The sequence below is a fragment of the Calidris pugnax genome, unplaced genomic scaffold, assembly GCF_001431845.1.
Source record: "Calidris pugnax isolate Ruff unplaced genomic scaffold, ASM143184v1 scaffold133, whole genome shotgun sequence".
Classification (NCBI taxonomy): Eukaryota; Metazoa; Chordata; class Aves; order Charadriiformes; family Scolopacidae; genus Calidris; species Calidris pugnax.
Window position 1 is genome coordinate 5,729,232 of NW_015090977.1, and position 15,019 is coordinate 5,744,250.

Consider the following 15,019-nt stretch of genomic DNA (forward strand, 5'->3'; position numbering starts at 1 on the left):
AAAAGATGGTCCCCATCATGTTCACTTAATTATGTAGGTCCATTAAAAAATAGCAGTGACATTTTCCACCTCACAAAGATACCATCGAGGTAGAAGTCTTAATTAAACTTATAACTTATGAAAGGTAAATTAAATTTGTCTTATCTTTTAATCTTCTGACCACTTAAGTATCTATACAATAAAACTGTATGTTAAACACAAATTAAATAATGAATATGCATATGTTTGTGGTGGTGGAGGTATTCCAGCTGTATTGGAACTGCTCAAAAACAACTACCAGAAAACTTATTTGAACTTGAGTCTAGAATTTCCGTTACATTCAACATGGGTTTCTATTGTACCACTGTTTTCTGTAGTAGGTTTTGGTTCAGAGAAACGTTTGTTTCCAGGCAAATGGACATCATCCCCAGAAACTTATCTCATACCACACATAAGGTTAAAAAATTCTTGCCAAGAGATGCAGAACAAAAAACATTTTCCACCAAGTTATTTGCTTTCCTTCAAGTCCTTCGGTTGCCAGTAACACGTTAGTAACAGGACACGCAGCTATATTGATTGATCCCTTTACAACATGTAAGATGGAAAAAAAAACAACCCGAGAGTTGCCAAGTTGTCTCCAATATTTATATAAGCATAAAATTAATTTTCTCAAGCACCCTATTTTCCATCTTCCAGTGACCCTGAACGACACTTGTTCTACATTTGCTTTCAACATAAACAGTTATTCTCAGTGAAGTACACAGTAGCTTCCCCTTTCCTTTGGAAACTTCCAAGTGAGTAATCACAGATTTTTCTGACACTTGCTAGAAACCATTGTTTCAGTGAAGGAGGAGCTGAGTCACCTTTTCCGTGCTGGGCTTTCAGCAGGCAGTCTCCAATGAGCTGGATGCACTGATGTTGCAGAACCCTGGCGTGGCTGAGGACCTGTGAATCCAGTTTCTCTCCATCTACTTCCTCCCCGTTTGCCAGATCTGCACTGTAGAGAGTCAGAGCCGCAAACAAGAGCCAGGAGTAATTGTGGACGTAGGGTTGGATGAGCCTCTGCCGGTCGCTGATCCGAATGGTCACCATTGGGTACACCGTGATGCTGTGGGTGGGCAAGTGACTGAAAGAAAAAGGTACATCATTTGGAAATGCAGCCACCTTTTCGTTGACCAATGTAGTAACACACCACACCTTTGCAGGAAACTATGAAAAACCCAACATATTCCAGAGTTTCAAACTGTAGACCTTTGAGTGCGGTAAATTGTCAGAGCCTCGCTGGCTTCAGCAGGGCTCATTGGACAGAGTCTGAGCTGGCACGAGAGCTCCTGCTTCAGAAATGAAAGTTTTTGAGAGCTTTGGTGTCAAGCACTGAAACCTGTGCTGTCTCCCCACAGCACTGTTCACTTGTTCAGGAAAACTCTCCTTCTGCAACTTTCACAGCCATAGAATCATAGAATCATAGAATCATTGAGGTTGGAAGAGACCCTTGGGATCATCGAGTCCAACCATCTCCCCTACTCTACAAAGTCCTCCCCTACACCATATCCCTCAGCACTGCATCTAAACGTCCCTTAAACACATCCAGGGATGGTGACTCCACCCCCTCCCTGGGCAGCCTGTTCCAATGCCCGACCACTCTTTCGGTGAAAAATTCCTTCCTAATGTTCAATCTAAACCTCCCCTGTTGGAGCTTGAAGCCGTTCCCTCTCGTTCTATTGTTAATTACCTGTGAGAAGAGACCAGCACCAACCTCTCTACAGTGTCCTTTCAAGTAGTTGTAGAGAGTGATGAGGTCTCTCCTCAGCCTCCTCTTCCTCACACTAAACAGCCCCAGCTCCTTCAGCCGCTCTTCATATGATTTGTCTTCTAGGCCCTTCACCAGCTTCGTTGCCCTCCTCTGCACTCGCTCCAGCACCTCGATATCTCTCTTGTATTGAGGTGCCCAAAACTGGACACAACACTCGAGGTGTGGCCTCCCCAGTGCTGAGTACAGGGGCACAATCACCTCCCTACTTCTGCTGGTCACACTATTTCTAATACAAGCCAGAATGCCGTTGGCTTTCTTGGCCACCTGGGCACACTGCTAGAAAACACATAGCTAGAAAACAATCCCTTCTAAGTTATTTCAGAGGTTGGGGCAGGTTTCCAAACTGCAGAAATTTTTGCTGCACGGGTCCTGTATTTGTTATGTTTCCCCAAAGAACACCAACTAGATGTTCTGAGGTCAGACACAGCCTTGTAGGAAGCATCGTGAGAATGACAGACTGTACTTAGTTGCATATTATTGCTTTTCTGCCAAGTGGGGCAACAAAACCCCGTATTTAATACCTGTCAGAGTATTTCTTTGCAGAATAGCAGCCATAGCAAAGGTCAAAGTCATCACAGACGTTGCAGTTCATTCTCCGACCTATGATAACTCCCTGGCAGTGATCACAGGCATACTCCATGTTAACCATTTCATGGTCATCCTCGTGTCCTTCGGGTTTAACTCCACCTGGAAAAAAAATATTTTAAGATTTCCCTGTAAATCATTTTTGATGAAGGATCTTTCTTAATTTCAAGTTCAGATTAGGAAAAGAAAAGCTTAACATTTCTAAAATATCGAGAAGAAAAACTTTTCACTTTATTTATTTATAATATAGAAGACACTATTTTGCCTTTCAGTGTAGTTTTTTGAGTGATTTCTTTTTTTTTTTAATGATTCTTACCAAGAAAACAAGTTTTACACAGATCCATGTCATTGCACTGCAGACAGCGGTAGCGGTGCCACGGTGCGATTTCATCACAGCCATCACAGGATATGTCCACGTTTAACAGGTCACAGTAACGAGCCACAAACATGTGCATCTAGAGCAATAAACAAACATAATTTACTTGAGTATTATTTTCTTTGAGCAAGCTCTTCTTAGACAGAAAGCAGAACCCTCCCCCTGCCAATAAAGGATGGGGATCTTTTCAGCATTTCAGACTTTTGAAGTCCTAGAGGGAGCCAGGGATCCAACTCATGAAAAACAATCAGTTTAAGTCAGATTCTTTTCTCTCCTTTATGCTTTTAAAAGTCTCCTAATTACCCCTTCTGCAAATAAATAAGCAAATCATGAGGTCACCTTTCTCTGCTTCTCTGGGTCAGCTTGAGCTATCTTTTCATACCAGGTCTCAAACATTACATCCTGACATTCATCCATCCACTCACAGTTTTGCTTGTAGTCAGCAATTTCATCTTCTTCACTCCACTGACTAAAAGAAAAACAAGCTCAAAATTAAGGTTGAATGGAATCAGGCTTTTCTCTAATATAATTCGGGATAATTTTATTATCTCTTAAAGAACGAAGTGCTATAACATGCCAATAAAACCAGAATTGTGAGAACCCCAGTCCCCTTTGTTAATAAATGACCATATAGACACCTGCTTCTTGCCTCTGTGACAAGTTTTTAAATACGTATGGGGAGCATAATGCAAAAATCAGAAAAATCATTTACAAAACCGCTTTTGGTAACCCTGGCAGATCAGATGAGAAATTTAAAAGGTTTTTGGCCTTTACATTTGCTCATATGTAAGAAGTACAACTACTACAAAAACGAAACATGCAGGAGTTAAACCATCAGATATTTATCAAGACAAAAAACAGTGTTATCTACCCCCTGTTACACTGAAGTGAAACCTTCCAGCAGCAATCAGGTTAAAGATAAAATGTTAATAGTTTTTGCACCAGTAACGCTGCAAAAATTTCCAAATGCTTCAGTTAAGCCCCTGGATACTGGCCAAAATTTTGCTGTACTTGTTAGGAGTATTTTTATTGCTTGTTCCAGCACAAAGTTCAGGAGCCTTTCTTGGTAAAAAGGGTATCAATAGTTAGTACCATGTGAAAGTTGCACTTTTCCTGACTCACCAAATGACACTGTCATGAATACTTATGTTTTCCTGTGATGTACTCATAAGAAGATGTGGCAGCTGAATCTCAACAAAGAAAGAAAGATCACTGGGTTCCCAGCTCATATCCAAAAGGTGCAGGAGAGTTGTCTGCACACATGATAAGGCAGGAAGCAAGGATCTAAATAAAAAACAAGACAACAAAATATGAATGCTCCAACCTAAAGCTGAAATGGTATATTCGGGGATCAAGAGGGGAAAAAAACACTGTACATCAATTTCCAGGCCTTACTCTGCATTAAATTAACTATGTGGCAGAAACTCTGGGCTACTAATGCATACACTTACACAATTTAGCAAGAAGCATAAATCAATGCAATTTGAAATAAATATGGTGTATTTCATGGATTCAGTTGAGACAGAGCTTATGGTACTGCCCGAGCATTAGCAAGAGGGTTTGTCTCTGGAGTACAACATGTTTGTGATATTTGCAGGAACTTGTTCTCTTTGAAACCTTTGCCACGTTCAGTTGAAACTAGACAAAGGACTTGGAAGTTATTGGCAGGAAAATGGACATTTTAGCCACAGAATTCTCATTTCTTTAGGACGCTTGGCTACAAATCCCAACAATTTCAACCAGGATGCTACCAAAACCTGAGCTTTAACATTAAAGTGTGGTTGCAGAACTGTGATATTTATGGTGGTGTTACTCTTGCCAAAGTATTCCACAATAAATTTGCTATTTCTAGTATTTGACCGTTAAGCTTCAGAAACACATTGCAGAATAACTACAAAATGCCATAACAAGTAAAAGTTTTAACACTGATAAATTTATTATGCTTTCCTGCATAGTACTAATAAAAATGTAACTTAGCATTTTTGATCACAAGATCCCAATTAGTTCTGTAAGTAATGCAAAGCATAGTCAAACTTAGGTAAGACTTTAAACAATAAATGCCAAGTGACAAGGGAAGAGGTGAGGAAGAACAAATGAAAATAAGGTCTCACATGAATAATGCAAGAAATGTACTGTACCTGTCGTTAATAGCACTAAATCCCTTCACAGAATTTACCAGGAACAAAACAAGCTGATAGTAGGACTCTCGAATCTCTTTGTGCAGCTCAGCACCACAGCCTTCCAAGTTCCCAAAGTAGCTAGAAATGAAAGACACAGTTTAGTAGTCTAGAATTCACTGCTACATTTTAGGCAGCACGTTTTGTGCAAATTTTACAAACAGACCGTCTTTTAAAACACTCCCCACAAGCAGGAAGGGTGTTAGTTAGGCTTAAAATGCAGTCTGCCCCTTCTGAAGAAAGAGAGAAGAATCCTGTACCAGGAGTCAGGAGTTAAGAAATAAACCAGGCAAACAGAATATTCTCATGGCACTAACAAAAGAATATTCCTTCAAATGAAAAAGGCACTTTACAGAAATCTAACTGAGATCCCAAAGAAAACCAGTGCACTGCAAGGTGAGAATAAAAAGCTCTTGACAAGTGAGAAACCAATTGACACATTTCAGGCAGCGCTGGCCAGAGACACGAGAGAAATCAGACCCAAATTCATGAACCAGAACAGCACAGTATGATTTGAGATTGTGCTTTCTAGTTGTACATAAAATTGAAAAATCTGCCAATTATCTATCCTCACTTAAAACAACTGCACATGCCTATCATGTTTACGACCTTTTGTGTGTGTGTAGGTAATGCCCCTACAACTGCAGGCCATAGTTGGCATCTCCTTCACTTTGGCCTCTGGCACATGAGGGGAATGAACCACCCCACAATAAAATGTGTCTTGTCCAGGTATCCCATCCAAAGTTATGAAAATTCATGAACAAGCAAATGCTTGACGAACAAGATACAACACACACCATTCTTGGAAGTTAGTTCTTCTGTCAAACAGGTATTACCTTGACTTACACAGTAAGTCCACAAAAATCATATAGATGCAGCGCTACATAAGTAATTACAAGTTAAATGGGTCAGATCACTGCAGCATTACTGGACAAGTAGGAAACCAATCTAGAATTAGACAGGAACTTAAATTAAAGCAATAACTGAAGACCCTACAATCTTTTTGAGTTTGTTTTGATGTGTCTGGAACCATAAAGTTGTTTCTAGGTACCTGCGCTGTGATTCAACCACAAGATACCCACTGGCATGAACTGCTGTACAGCTAAGACCCACTTGAAAATAATTATTACCTTTTTTGTTTTTTAAAATGAAGCATGCAAGATATGCACAGTATCCTAAAAACTAATCCTAGGGTCATATTTTTATTATCCACATTGATAATGGAAACTGTCTACTGTTTTCAATATACATGACCAGGAGAACACAAGGATTTAGACGTTTTAAATCACATGGCTGAGATTTGTCTAATTAATTACTTACTTTGTAAAATCTTTCTGACAGGCTAGAAGTTCTAAGAGAAAAAGCACACATGGTGGATGAAAACAGTGTGGCTGCCCCAGCGAGTCTAGGCATTGGCGGATTGTCTTGAGCACTTCCATAATACTCTGCCCTTGGGATTTTCTCAAAGCAAGAACCTTTAAAACACTAAGAAGAGCAAAAAACATCTATGAGGACTTCAAAACATTGTGCTTAAAATCACCCAAGTAGATCACAATTCAAGAAGAACTTGACTAGTTAAACAAGAGTTTGGTATCTAGGTTTTCAACTGTATTTCATTGCAGTTGGAGTGAGTGATAAAGCTTCAACCAGAACCCAGTCCAAATCTTACGAGCCTAAAATAGAAAACTGAGACTTGGAAATCTCTCTTCTGATTTACATTCTCAGCATATCAGGAAGAATGTGCCCAGCAGGTGGAGGGAGGTCATCCTGCCCCTCTGCTCTGCCCTGGGGAGGCCCCATCTGGAGCTCTGGGACCAGTTCTGGGCTTCCCAGTTGCAGAAGGACAGGGAACTGGTGGAGAGGGTACAGAAAAAGGCCACCAAGATGATTAAGGGCCTGGAGCATCTCTCCTACGAGAAGAGGCTGAGGGACTTGGGTCCTTTTAGTCTTGAGAAGACTTAGGGGGGATCTAATCAATGCTTACAAATACTTAATAGGTGGGTACCAGGAGGACAGGGCTGGTCTTTTTTCAGTGGTGCCCAGTGACAGGACAAGAGGAAATAGGCACAAACTTGAGTATAAGAAGTTCCACCTAAATGTGAGGAGGAACTTCTTTACTGTGAGAGTGGTAGAGCACTGGAAGAGGCTACCCAGGGAGGTGGTGGAATCTCCTTTGGAAACATTCAAAACCCACCTGGACAAGTTCCTGTGCAACCTGCTATAGGTAGACCCACTCTGGGGGGGTGTTGGACTAGATGATCTCCAGAGGTCCCTTCCAACCCCATGTGATTCTATGATTCTATGATAGAAGTGAATCAAAGGGAATAATACTCTCTACAATCCCCTACATGGTTGTGAGTAACTGAAGTTTGATACGTAAATCTGACAACTATTTATGTACAAAACGATTTTCAATGCTCTCTTGCAGCTAAAAGATGTTTGATTCCATTTGAAGACAAGTTTCTGCATTATACAGTTGGCAACATTTTCAATTTGCTTACCTTTCATGTGAAAGTGACTGATCCTTAATAAAGTCTAATGTGTTTTTCAATATAGGATATTTCTCCTTGATGGTGGGCACAGCTCTCGGCTCTTCCATCGATCTGAAAGACAGGAGCCTTAGTCTTCCTCGGCTGAACTGGGACTTCCGCGTGGGAGTGGAAGGAGGTGATGCCACATCTTCTTGCTGTGAAACTGCATTCTCAGCAGGCTTGCCATGAAATGCAGGTGCTTCTTCTGTTTGGAGGGGGTCTGATACTTGTTTAGTCTTCGTATCGGATTGCGTCGTTTGGCCCCCCTCTCTTGAAACAGGACGAGCCACTCCATTGGAAGACGAGTGTGCTGCCTGGAAGTCTGTGTCCACAACAGAACCTTTTCTTTGGCATTTATCACTGATAGGCTGTTGGACGTCATCAATATCTTGGGCTTCCAAACTCTCTGAAACAGAGTCTTTCGTCTTTGCTCTTACAGGCAGAAAATTCAGTAACAAAAGGCTCTTCTGCATACAAAGCTTTGCTGCAGCATAAAAATTGAAAAAGTTAAAATTATGACAACAGAACACCAAACTCACTATCTTCTGGTTAGGAAGAAAGTGATTTATCTTGTTTCTTCTGAGCAAAGACAGCTAGAAAATACTGCTTTTCTTATGTGACACTAACAGACAGTTAGTTCTAGATTTCCAAATGCTAAATTTGAACAATCACGCCGAACCCCATGCAGCATAGAGTAGTCAATGAGAACACATTTTATTCTAATAACAATCATTCTGCTATTCTACCATCAGTTAGTTGTGATAACAAGTATCTACAAAAATAGATGAACCTGAGTTCAGAACCAGGAGACCCAAGGGAGAGGTCACTCCCTGTAGAATTTTCTCACATACTATTTTCTGCAAAGAATAGCAGAACATGATCCCAGGCAGCTCACGTAATGTACACTAGTTTAACTCTTAAGGTATTAAAAAGTAACCCCAGCTGTTAACTTACCTTTTACAGCAAAAATAATAATTAAGATTTACAAGGCAATGCTTTACTTAACTAGCTGGAACGCTTATAGATTTGGAAAGACAACACTTACCAAGAGTTTCTGGGTTCACCTCACTTGCTTCTGTGCTCTGCTTCTCCTCCGTGTCATTTCCCCTACCCATCATGGATTTCTGCTTCATTTCCAACTGCAGACAGGACGTTACAATAGTTAAAATATGTATATCCCCCTGTATATCTATACAGCAAGGCCATATGAAGACAATGCATCAGGTTAAAGGAATTTAACCTCAGGAACAGATAACAGTATTTACTATCCCCTACTGCAGGATAAAACACTCAGTAATCTCAAAGAGCAGGTAACGCAGCCTCACATTGAGATGTTTAAGGTTTGTAGGCTGATACCCTTCTCTATCTGGTGACTGGATGTGTATCAGCCCTCCAAGAAAAAGAAGGCTTCCTCTTTACCCCTGACCACTCAGGAAATCATATACATGTAGTTGTGAGATAAGATTCTCCAAAAGTGTCATGTCATCTAGTGAGCACTGTCAGATGCAAACGTCACCTGGGTACAATGGGCACAATGCAATTATTCATGGTAACATCCATCTGCCCCCATCACAGCCCCAGAGTACCAAACTGCTGGGAATTCTTGCAGGAAGAAAGAGGAGGGAGGAGCTCAGAAGGTACCAGAACAGTTCATGTGGCTGGCCCACATCTGAAGGGCACACAAGAGTAGCAGAAAAGCGGGCCATAGACTGAATTAGCTATTCTCGAAGACCACAGAGTTGATAACATTCAGAATTTCCTGCAGAGTGATGAAATCTAAATGAATTTTGGCTCTTTGCAGCTGCAGGTGACGATGCAGACACCTCTCGCCGGGCTGGGAGCTGATGGCACCAGCTCTCAACATAAGGCATATGTTTCGAGGAAAATTACACGGAAAAGCCATACTCTGAACAAAAGCCAGTGACTTGCTTGTCCAAGAAGCAAATATCTCCTTTTCTGTTAGCTCTGTATTACTGTGAGAATGATGTTTGAGATGGATTTCTTTCTATGCTATACCTCAAAAGAACTCCAACCGCTACGTGAGACAGATACGATCTTCCTAATTGACAACACACTGAGAAGTAACGCAAATTTAATTGACTTTTGAGTTAAATTCAGTCCTAAATACTCATGATCAGGGGCTGAGTGAAGGAGGGGAGTGCAAGAATGCATTTAACTGTTTAAGTTCAAAGTTTAGAAGGGAACACACACTCTTCCTAAGCGAAAACAGTTGACCTAGAATCACTGAAGGAAAACTGGGTCCCACCCTACTCCACAACATTGCGTTGTGAAATATTAAGGTAAATGACATTAATAAATATCCTCCTGAGGGATCTTACCATCCATATTCTAATGGAATCAGCCAGGGAATACACTTGTGCAAACTCCTCACTCAAAGGCACCTTTCCTCCACTGTTGACTGGAAATGAGAGAAAGAAGAGTCCTGTTTATTCGCAGCTCCATTTTTACACAACTTGATTACTTAACTAAAATTATGCTACAGTCTTCCCTTTATCTCTTAGTCAATGCTTGAAATTACGCCTGTAAGAAAAACAGGGAATAAAACCTGCCAGTTTTCATATGCTTTAAATACATAAACTGCACCGTGACAGAGTTATTTGCAAAGTTAAATTATTAATATCTTTCTCATTTCCTCCCAAAATTGATGCCTGCAGTCACAGAAAATAAAAACCTCTCCCTATACATGCAAATATCACTAATGCAAACTGATGGTACAATAATGAAGAAATATTTAGTATTAACTTAAAGCTCTATAGATGTATTTAGTTATATTTTTTTTCCTCTTCTGTTTTACACTGTGAATTTCTGAAATGGACTTTCAAGATCAATTTACAAAAAAAAAAAAAGACCTGACAGATCAGTTTCCATCAAAACTGGCCTGACAATGATTATGGAGAAAAAGACATTCCTATGCAGGGTTTTCCCCTCTCTCATTCCTCAAATTTTTTTTTTTTATACTTTACTTTTTCCTTCTTTTCAGCACCCCCTGCACATACTGCACATGGCACAGGTCAATGGGGCTCCTGAGATGAGTCTGCCCCAGCAAGACCCACAGATGGAGCTATGAATGTAATCATGACATGAAAATCTTATCCACTCATTAATATTTTCCTGAGCTATGACCGTTTTCAATCTTATTCAGAAAATTAGATCAACTGTCAGACATTAACAAAATGACTAAAGGCAATAACCACTTTAGTCATCCAGTCAGTCTGTGTGTCAATCATTTCTACCCATAAGTTTATAGCTGAAAATGTAAAATCCCTTGTGACAGAAAGTGAAAGCCTAAAATGAAACCCTTCAAAAGCAATACCTTAATATCCAATACTACAAACATATCAATAAGCTCAAAGGAAGGATGGTGTATGTTAAAAAGTTGTTCATTTTACCTACTGAAAATATCTAAGTGGTAATACAATGGACATTATACAAATAAAAGCAAAACATTTCCTTTTATTTAAAATAAATAACAAAATGTTTTAAAGAAAATATGCATTTTGAGGATGTCAAGGTTAGTTTCCACAGTGTAACATTTTGGGAGGTAATTCACACCTCCTCCTCCCCCCAAGGTTTAAAAATAAATTTAAGTTGGTACTGGCTTTTTGGAAAAGATACAATGAGAGTGGAAAATTATATAAGAACCAGTAATCACTGGGAGTCCAGTTGTTTGGAATTAAAACCCCAAAGGACATCACTACTCTCTTTGGGTATATCCTTATCAGGCTTAGTCAGTTGTTTATGATGGTTATTAATATTTGGACAAAGCTCTGAAGATAAAAGCATATATTATTAAAAAATAAACATTCTAGAGATCAGGCTTACCTAGGCTAAATGATGACCTCTTTATACAGAACATCCTTTTAAACATTATCACACTAAACTGATTTTTCAAAGTTTATAAACTGAACTACAAGATAGCCTTTTACAAACTTTAAGTCTTCATTATTAAGATAGTCTAATATTAGAGTTACCATATTTTTGAAGCTTCTCATATAACTCTGGAGTGAGATACACCAAAGCAGCAAATGTGGAGTTCACAGCTTGATCAACAGTGGAACCAGCAACTATATCTGTCTTTGGGGTCTGTTTTTTACATGCCTGTATAAGTCCTTTGAAAAGTTCAGATTTTTGCCCACTGAAGTCCTGGGCAGGATCTGATTTTGCAAAGTCGATAAGAAAGTTACGGCAGTCATCTTGGTGAGAGCTCCTAGCCTGCAGAGAATGTTAGAAAACAGTTACTTTAACATTGTCTGAAAATTTACTGCAGCTCAATTGTAATTTGACAAATGTAATTTGACAATTAAGTTCAGTTGCAGAATCAGCTGAGCAACCTGATCCAATGAAAGATCTCTTTAAACTGAAACAGGGGAGACTGAGATGGGATCTCAGGAAGAACTTCTTTGCTGTGAGGGTGGTGAGAGCCTGGCCCAGGTTGCCCAGAGAAGCTGTGGCTGCCCCATCCCTGGAGGGGTTCAAGGCCAGGTTGGAGGGGGCTTGGAGCAACCTGGTCTGGTGGGAGGTGTCCCTGCCCAGGGCAGGGGGTTGGGACTGGATGGTCTTTAAGGTCCCTTCCAACCCAAACCAGTCTATGATTCCCTGTCCCTGCCCAAGGCAGAGAGGGGAATTAGATGATCTTTGAAGGTCCCTCCCTCCCATGGTTCTATGAAAATGGAAACTAATGAAAGGCAGAAGAACTACTTTCCTCCTTGAGATTTGAATTAACCAGCACAAATGATGACAACTTTAGCACAACAGCATATGCTTAAGGACATATCAACTAATTAAGCCTGAATGAAACTGTGTGATACACAGGGATTTCATGCCAATGAAACAAAAGCCGTGGTGTAAATACCTCTTTTTTATCTCGGTGTGTTCTACTGCTCTGAGCAGCTCCCGGCAGCGCCTCAGGACACATCTGGTGCCTGAAGACAGGTTTCCACAGGGGAGAATTAAGAACTGATGTTACTTTCAAAGGAGGCAAGTCTGCTTCACTACCTAGTTCTGTAAGAAATTCAGAACAGACATGGCAGTTACTAAGTATTTTTGTTCATTTGTACAGAGTAATGAAAATAGTAAATATTAAACGTGCAGTAGGGAAGAAAAGGTAATGCAATAAGACTGAACAAGTAATTTAACAACATTCTCTAACTGCTGTTTCTCTAATGTGTTGCAGAAAACTGGTGTGCCCTTTCTTTAACGACAGCATCAATAGCTTATCTTATAGCGACAATATGTTACATTATGCAAGGACTTTAAATTAAACATTTTCATTGTACTTATGGCCATAGAAATTCATCAATTTGCAAGAGAGTTTCAAAGCTTTTTCTCCTACTAAAGACATAATAATTTGCTATATGTATGCTCATATTAAGAAAGGAAGAAAATATTCTATGAAAAGAACATTTCAATTAGTTCCCTAATTTCACAGGTAAGTACTTGCCTAAATTTCCCTGACCACCTGATTGGAGCAAGAACTCTTTAACCTTGTTTAATTTCTCCAAAGTGGTGAAAGAATTCAGATGTAGGAAGCTAGACAGAAGTGCTCTGGTTTTGAAATTAAAGAATAAAAACCTCTTTTTTTCTTTTTTTGTTTTTTTTTTCTTATTGCACCCATCTCATATTTTGTATTTAACTTCTCTCCAGTGGCCCAAATCCTGAGTGTACTTAACTTCTGGAATTAACCAAACTTAATTTGTAAATTCAAATTGAAATCAATACCAGTGAATACCAGTGCCCACGTGAAACTCTCTACATCGTTTGTGTTCTAAGCTCTGTATTATTTTAGTTTGCTGGCTCCCCATTCACACCACCAGTATGGGGTGGATCACAGCTCTAGGGAACAATTTTAAAGGAAAAATAGAACAGGAAGAACAGGAGATTGGGCAAACTCTGATATTGCTTCCTAAATGTAATTCAGCTTATTATGATTGTTTCCAGGAGTCTGTGTCTCCCTAACATTGGCTTCTGAGCACTAGAGACACCACAGTGATCCCTCTGACACTCTCAGTCCCTCAGAGCAGTGGCCAGTGTGGCCACAAAGAGGGGGCACAGCTCAGTGACCACACTTTGGGAAGCAGCAGCACAGCAAGTCTTCCACCTTAGTAAAGAAATAGTAAAGTAGGAAGGAAAGGAAATAGGAAATAGAAAAGAAATAGTAAAGGAACTTTATTTCCACGGGGGATCTGAAACATAAGGTCCTCGTATCTCCTCTTTGTATGGCAACACAACTTCTGGAGCCATGAAACACACTCACCTCGTAGAGATTTCAGAGCCATACTTCGGGAAGCCAAGCGCCCCATCAACCGGGAGACGAGAAGCTGTAAATCCAAGCCCCAAGAAACGGCAACATCTGGGAGGCCGTAAGCAGTGACGGAAAACTTGTAGCCCCACTCATTATTACTGCTGTCAGAGTGAAAGAGAAACTGCAGCCGTGGGCCAGCCTTAAAGGTCACTTTCTACAGAGCAACAAAACAGTCATTTTGCCAAATGTAGATGACAGGAAGACGTTTCAGGGTAATGAATTCCCTTCAGCAACTCTGGTTTTTCAGTATTTCGTTCTGGCCATAACAGATCTAATTTCCCCCACCGTCTGAATGAGAAACCCACACCACTAAGCAGGTAACATGTCTAGGTAATAGCTTAATGAGAAATTTTATAGATGATTGAGCTTTAGAAATTGGAGCCGTAAAACACTATAGAAGCAACTCATTTAAGTAGGTGCCATTAAAGAAAGAGTGTAGCTGCAGGAAGCACTACACTCATGATTTAAAGAACTATGAGGGCAGAGAGTCAAGGAGTAGGTTTTATCCATGTAGTTACTGGCAGTTAGACATGGTTATTACTTTTCATTTTGGCTCCTTTGATACCAGCAACAAAGAGGGACTCTTTACTCATTCTCTCTTTTTATCTGCATCATTGCAGACTTTCTTCCCCACCTCCTGCCCCCCACCTTTCAGAGGGAATAAACACACACCCCCACATGGAATTACACATCCTTTAAGACAACAGGTTTTCCATAAGAATCATAAACAATTCCTAAGGTTGGATCAATCACTTGGTTCAGAGTTTTAAAGACGCTCACCTTAGGCCACTTCTCAGTGCCAACCTTTGTATCGTAACGAGTTTTTGCACCTCTGGCATCAGTAAACTCCAGGTAATCATACCTGTGAAAATTGCAATTCATTACTTCCATAGTTACTTTTTCAGTTTGTGGGGAAAATGTTTGCTTTTGGATTTTCACAAGTGCTGCATCTCAGAATGCCCTGTCACATCTTTCTGAACCACATCTGCATTGTTTCACATGACAAAGGATTTTATTTCATGTATCAATGCAACAGTCCCAGCAAACACAGACCTGCCTCCTGTAGAACTTTCCCAACCCTTCAGAATTGGTAACAGGTACTAATTTTAACATCTGGCATATGCCTTAACTAAGCAGTAGCCTGAGGAGTTCCCAGGAGAAACCAAGCCAATAGTTTTGCCTAAAGAGGGCAAAATAAATACCACAAGCACGAACAGTGGTGGTCACAGAAATATT

General features: G+C 40.1%; 1 protein-coding gene across 1 annotated transcript in view; it reads right to left on the reverse strand.

Moving 5' to 3' along the window:
- ZZEF1 (zinc finger, ZZ-type with EF-hand domain 1) overlaps positions 1–15,019 on the reverse strand; it is a 54,139-nt gene that overhangs the window by 19,691 nt on the left and 19,429 nt on the right. The window contains exons 22-35 of the mRNA XM_014953253.1: positions 14,564–14,645; positions 13,736–13,937; positions 12,335–12,483; positions 11,454–11,694; positions 9,801–9,880; positions 8,507–8,600; positions 7,432–7,945; positions 6,251–6,415; positions 4,892–5,011; positions 3,876–4,037; positions 3,093–3,222; positions 2,694–2,832; positions 2,314–2,479; positions 843–1,105 (exon numbers count right to left, since the gene is read on the reverse strand). Coding sequence (XP_014808739.1) covers positions 843–1,105; positions 2,314–2,479; positions 2,694–2,832; positions 3,093–3,222; positions 3,876–4,037; positions 4,892–5,011; positions 6,251–6,415; positions 7,432–7,945; positions 8,507–8,600; positions 9,801–9,880; positions 11,454–11,694; positions 12,335–12,483; positions 13,736–13,937; positions 14,564–14,645 — 2,507 coding nt within the window. The remainder of the gene's footprint in view (positions 1–842; positions 1,106–2,313; positions 2,480–2,693; positions 2,833–3,092; positions 3,223–3,875; positions 4,038–4,891; positions 5,012–6,250; positions 6,416–7,431; positions 7,946–8,506; positions 8,601–9,800; positions 9,881–11,453; positions 11,695–12,334; positions 12,484–13,735; positions 13,938–14,563; positions 14,646–15,019) is intronic.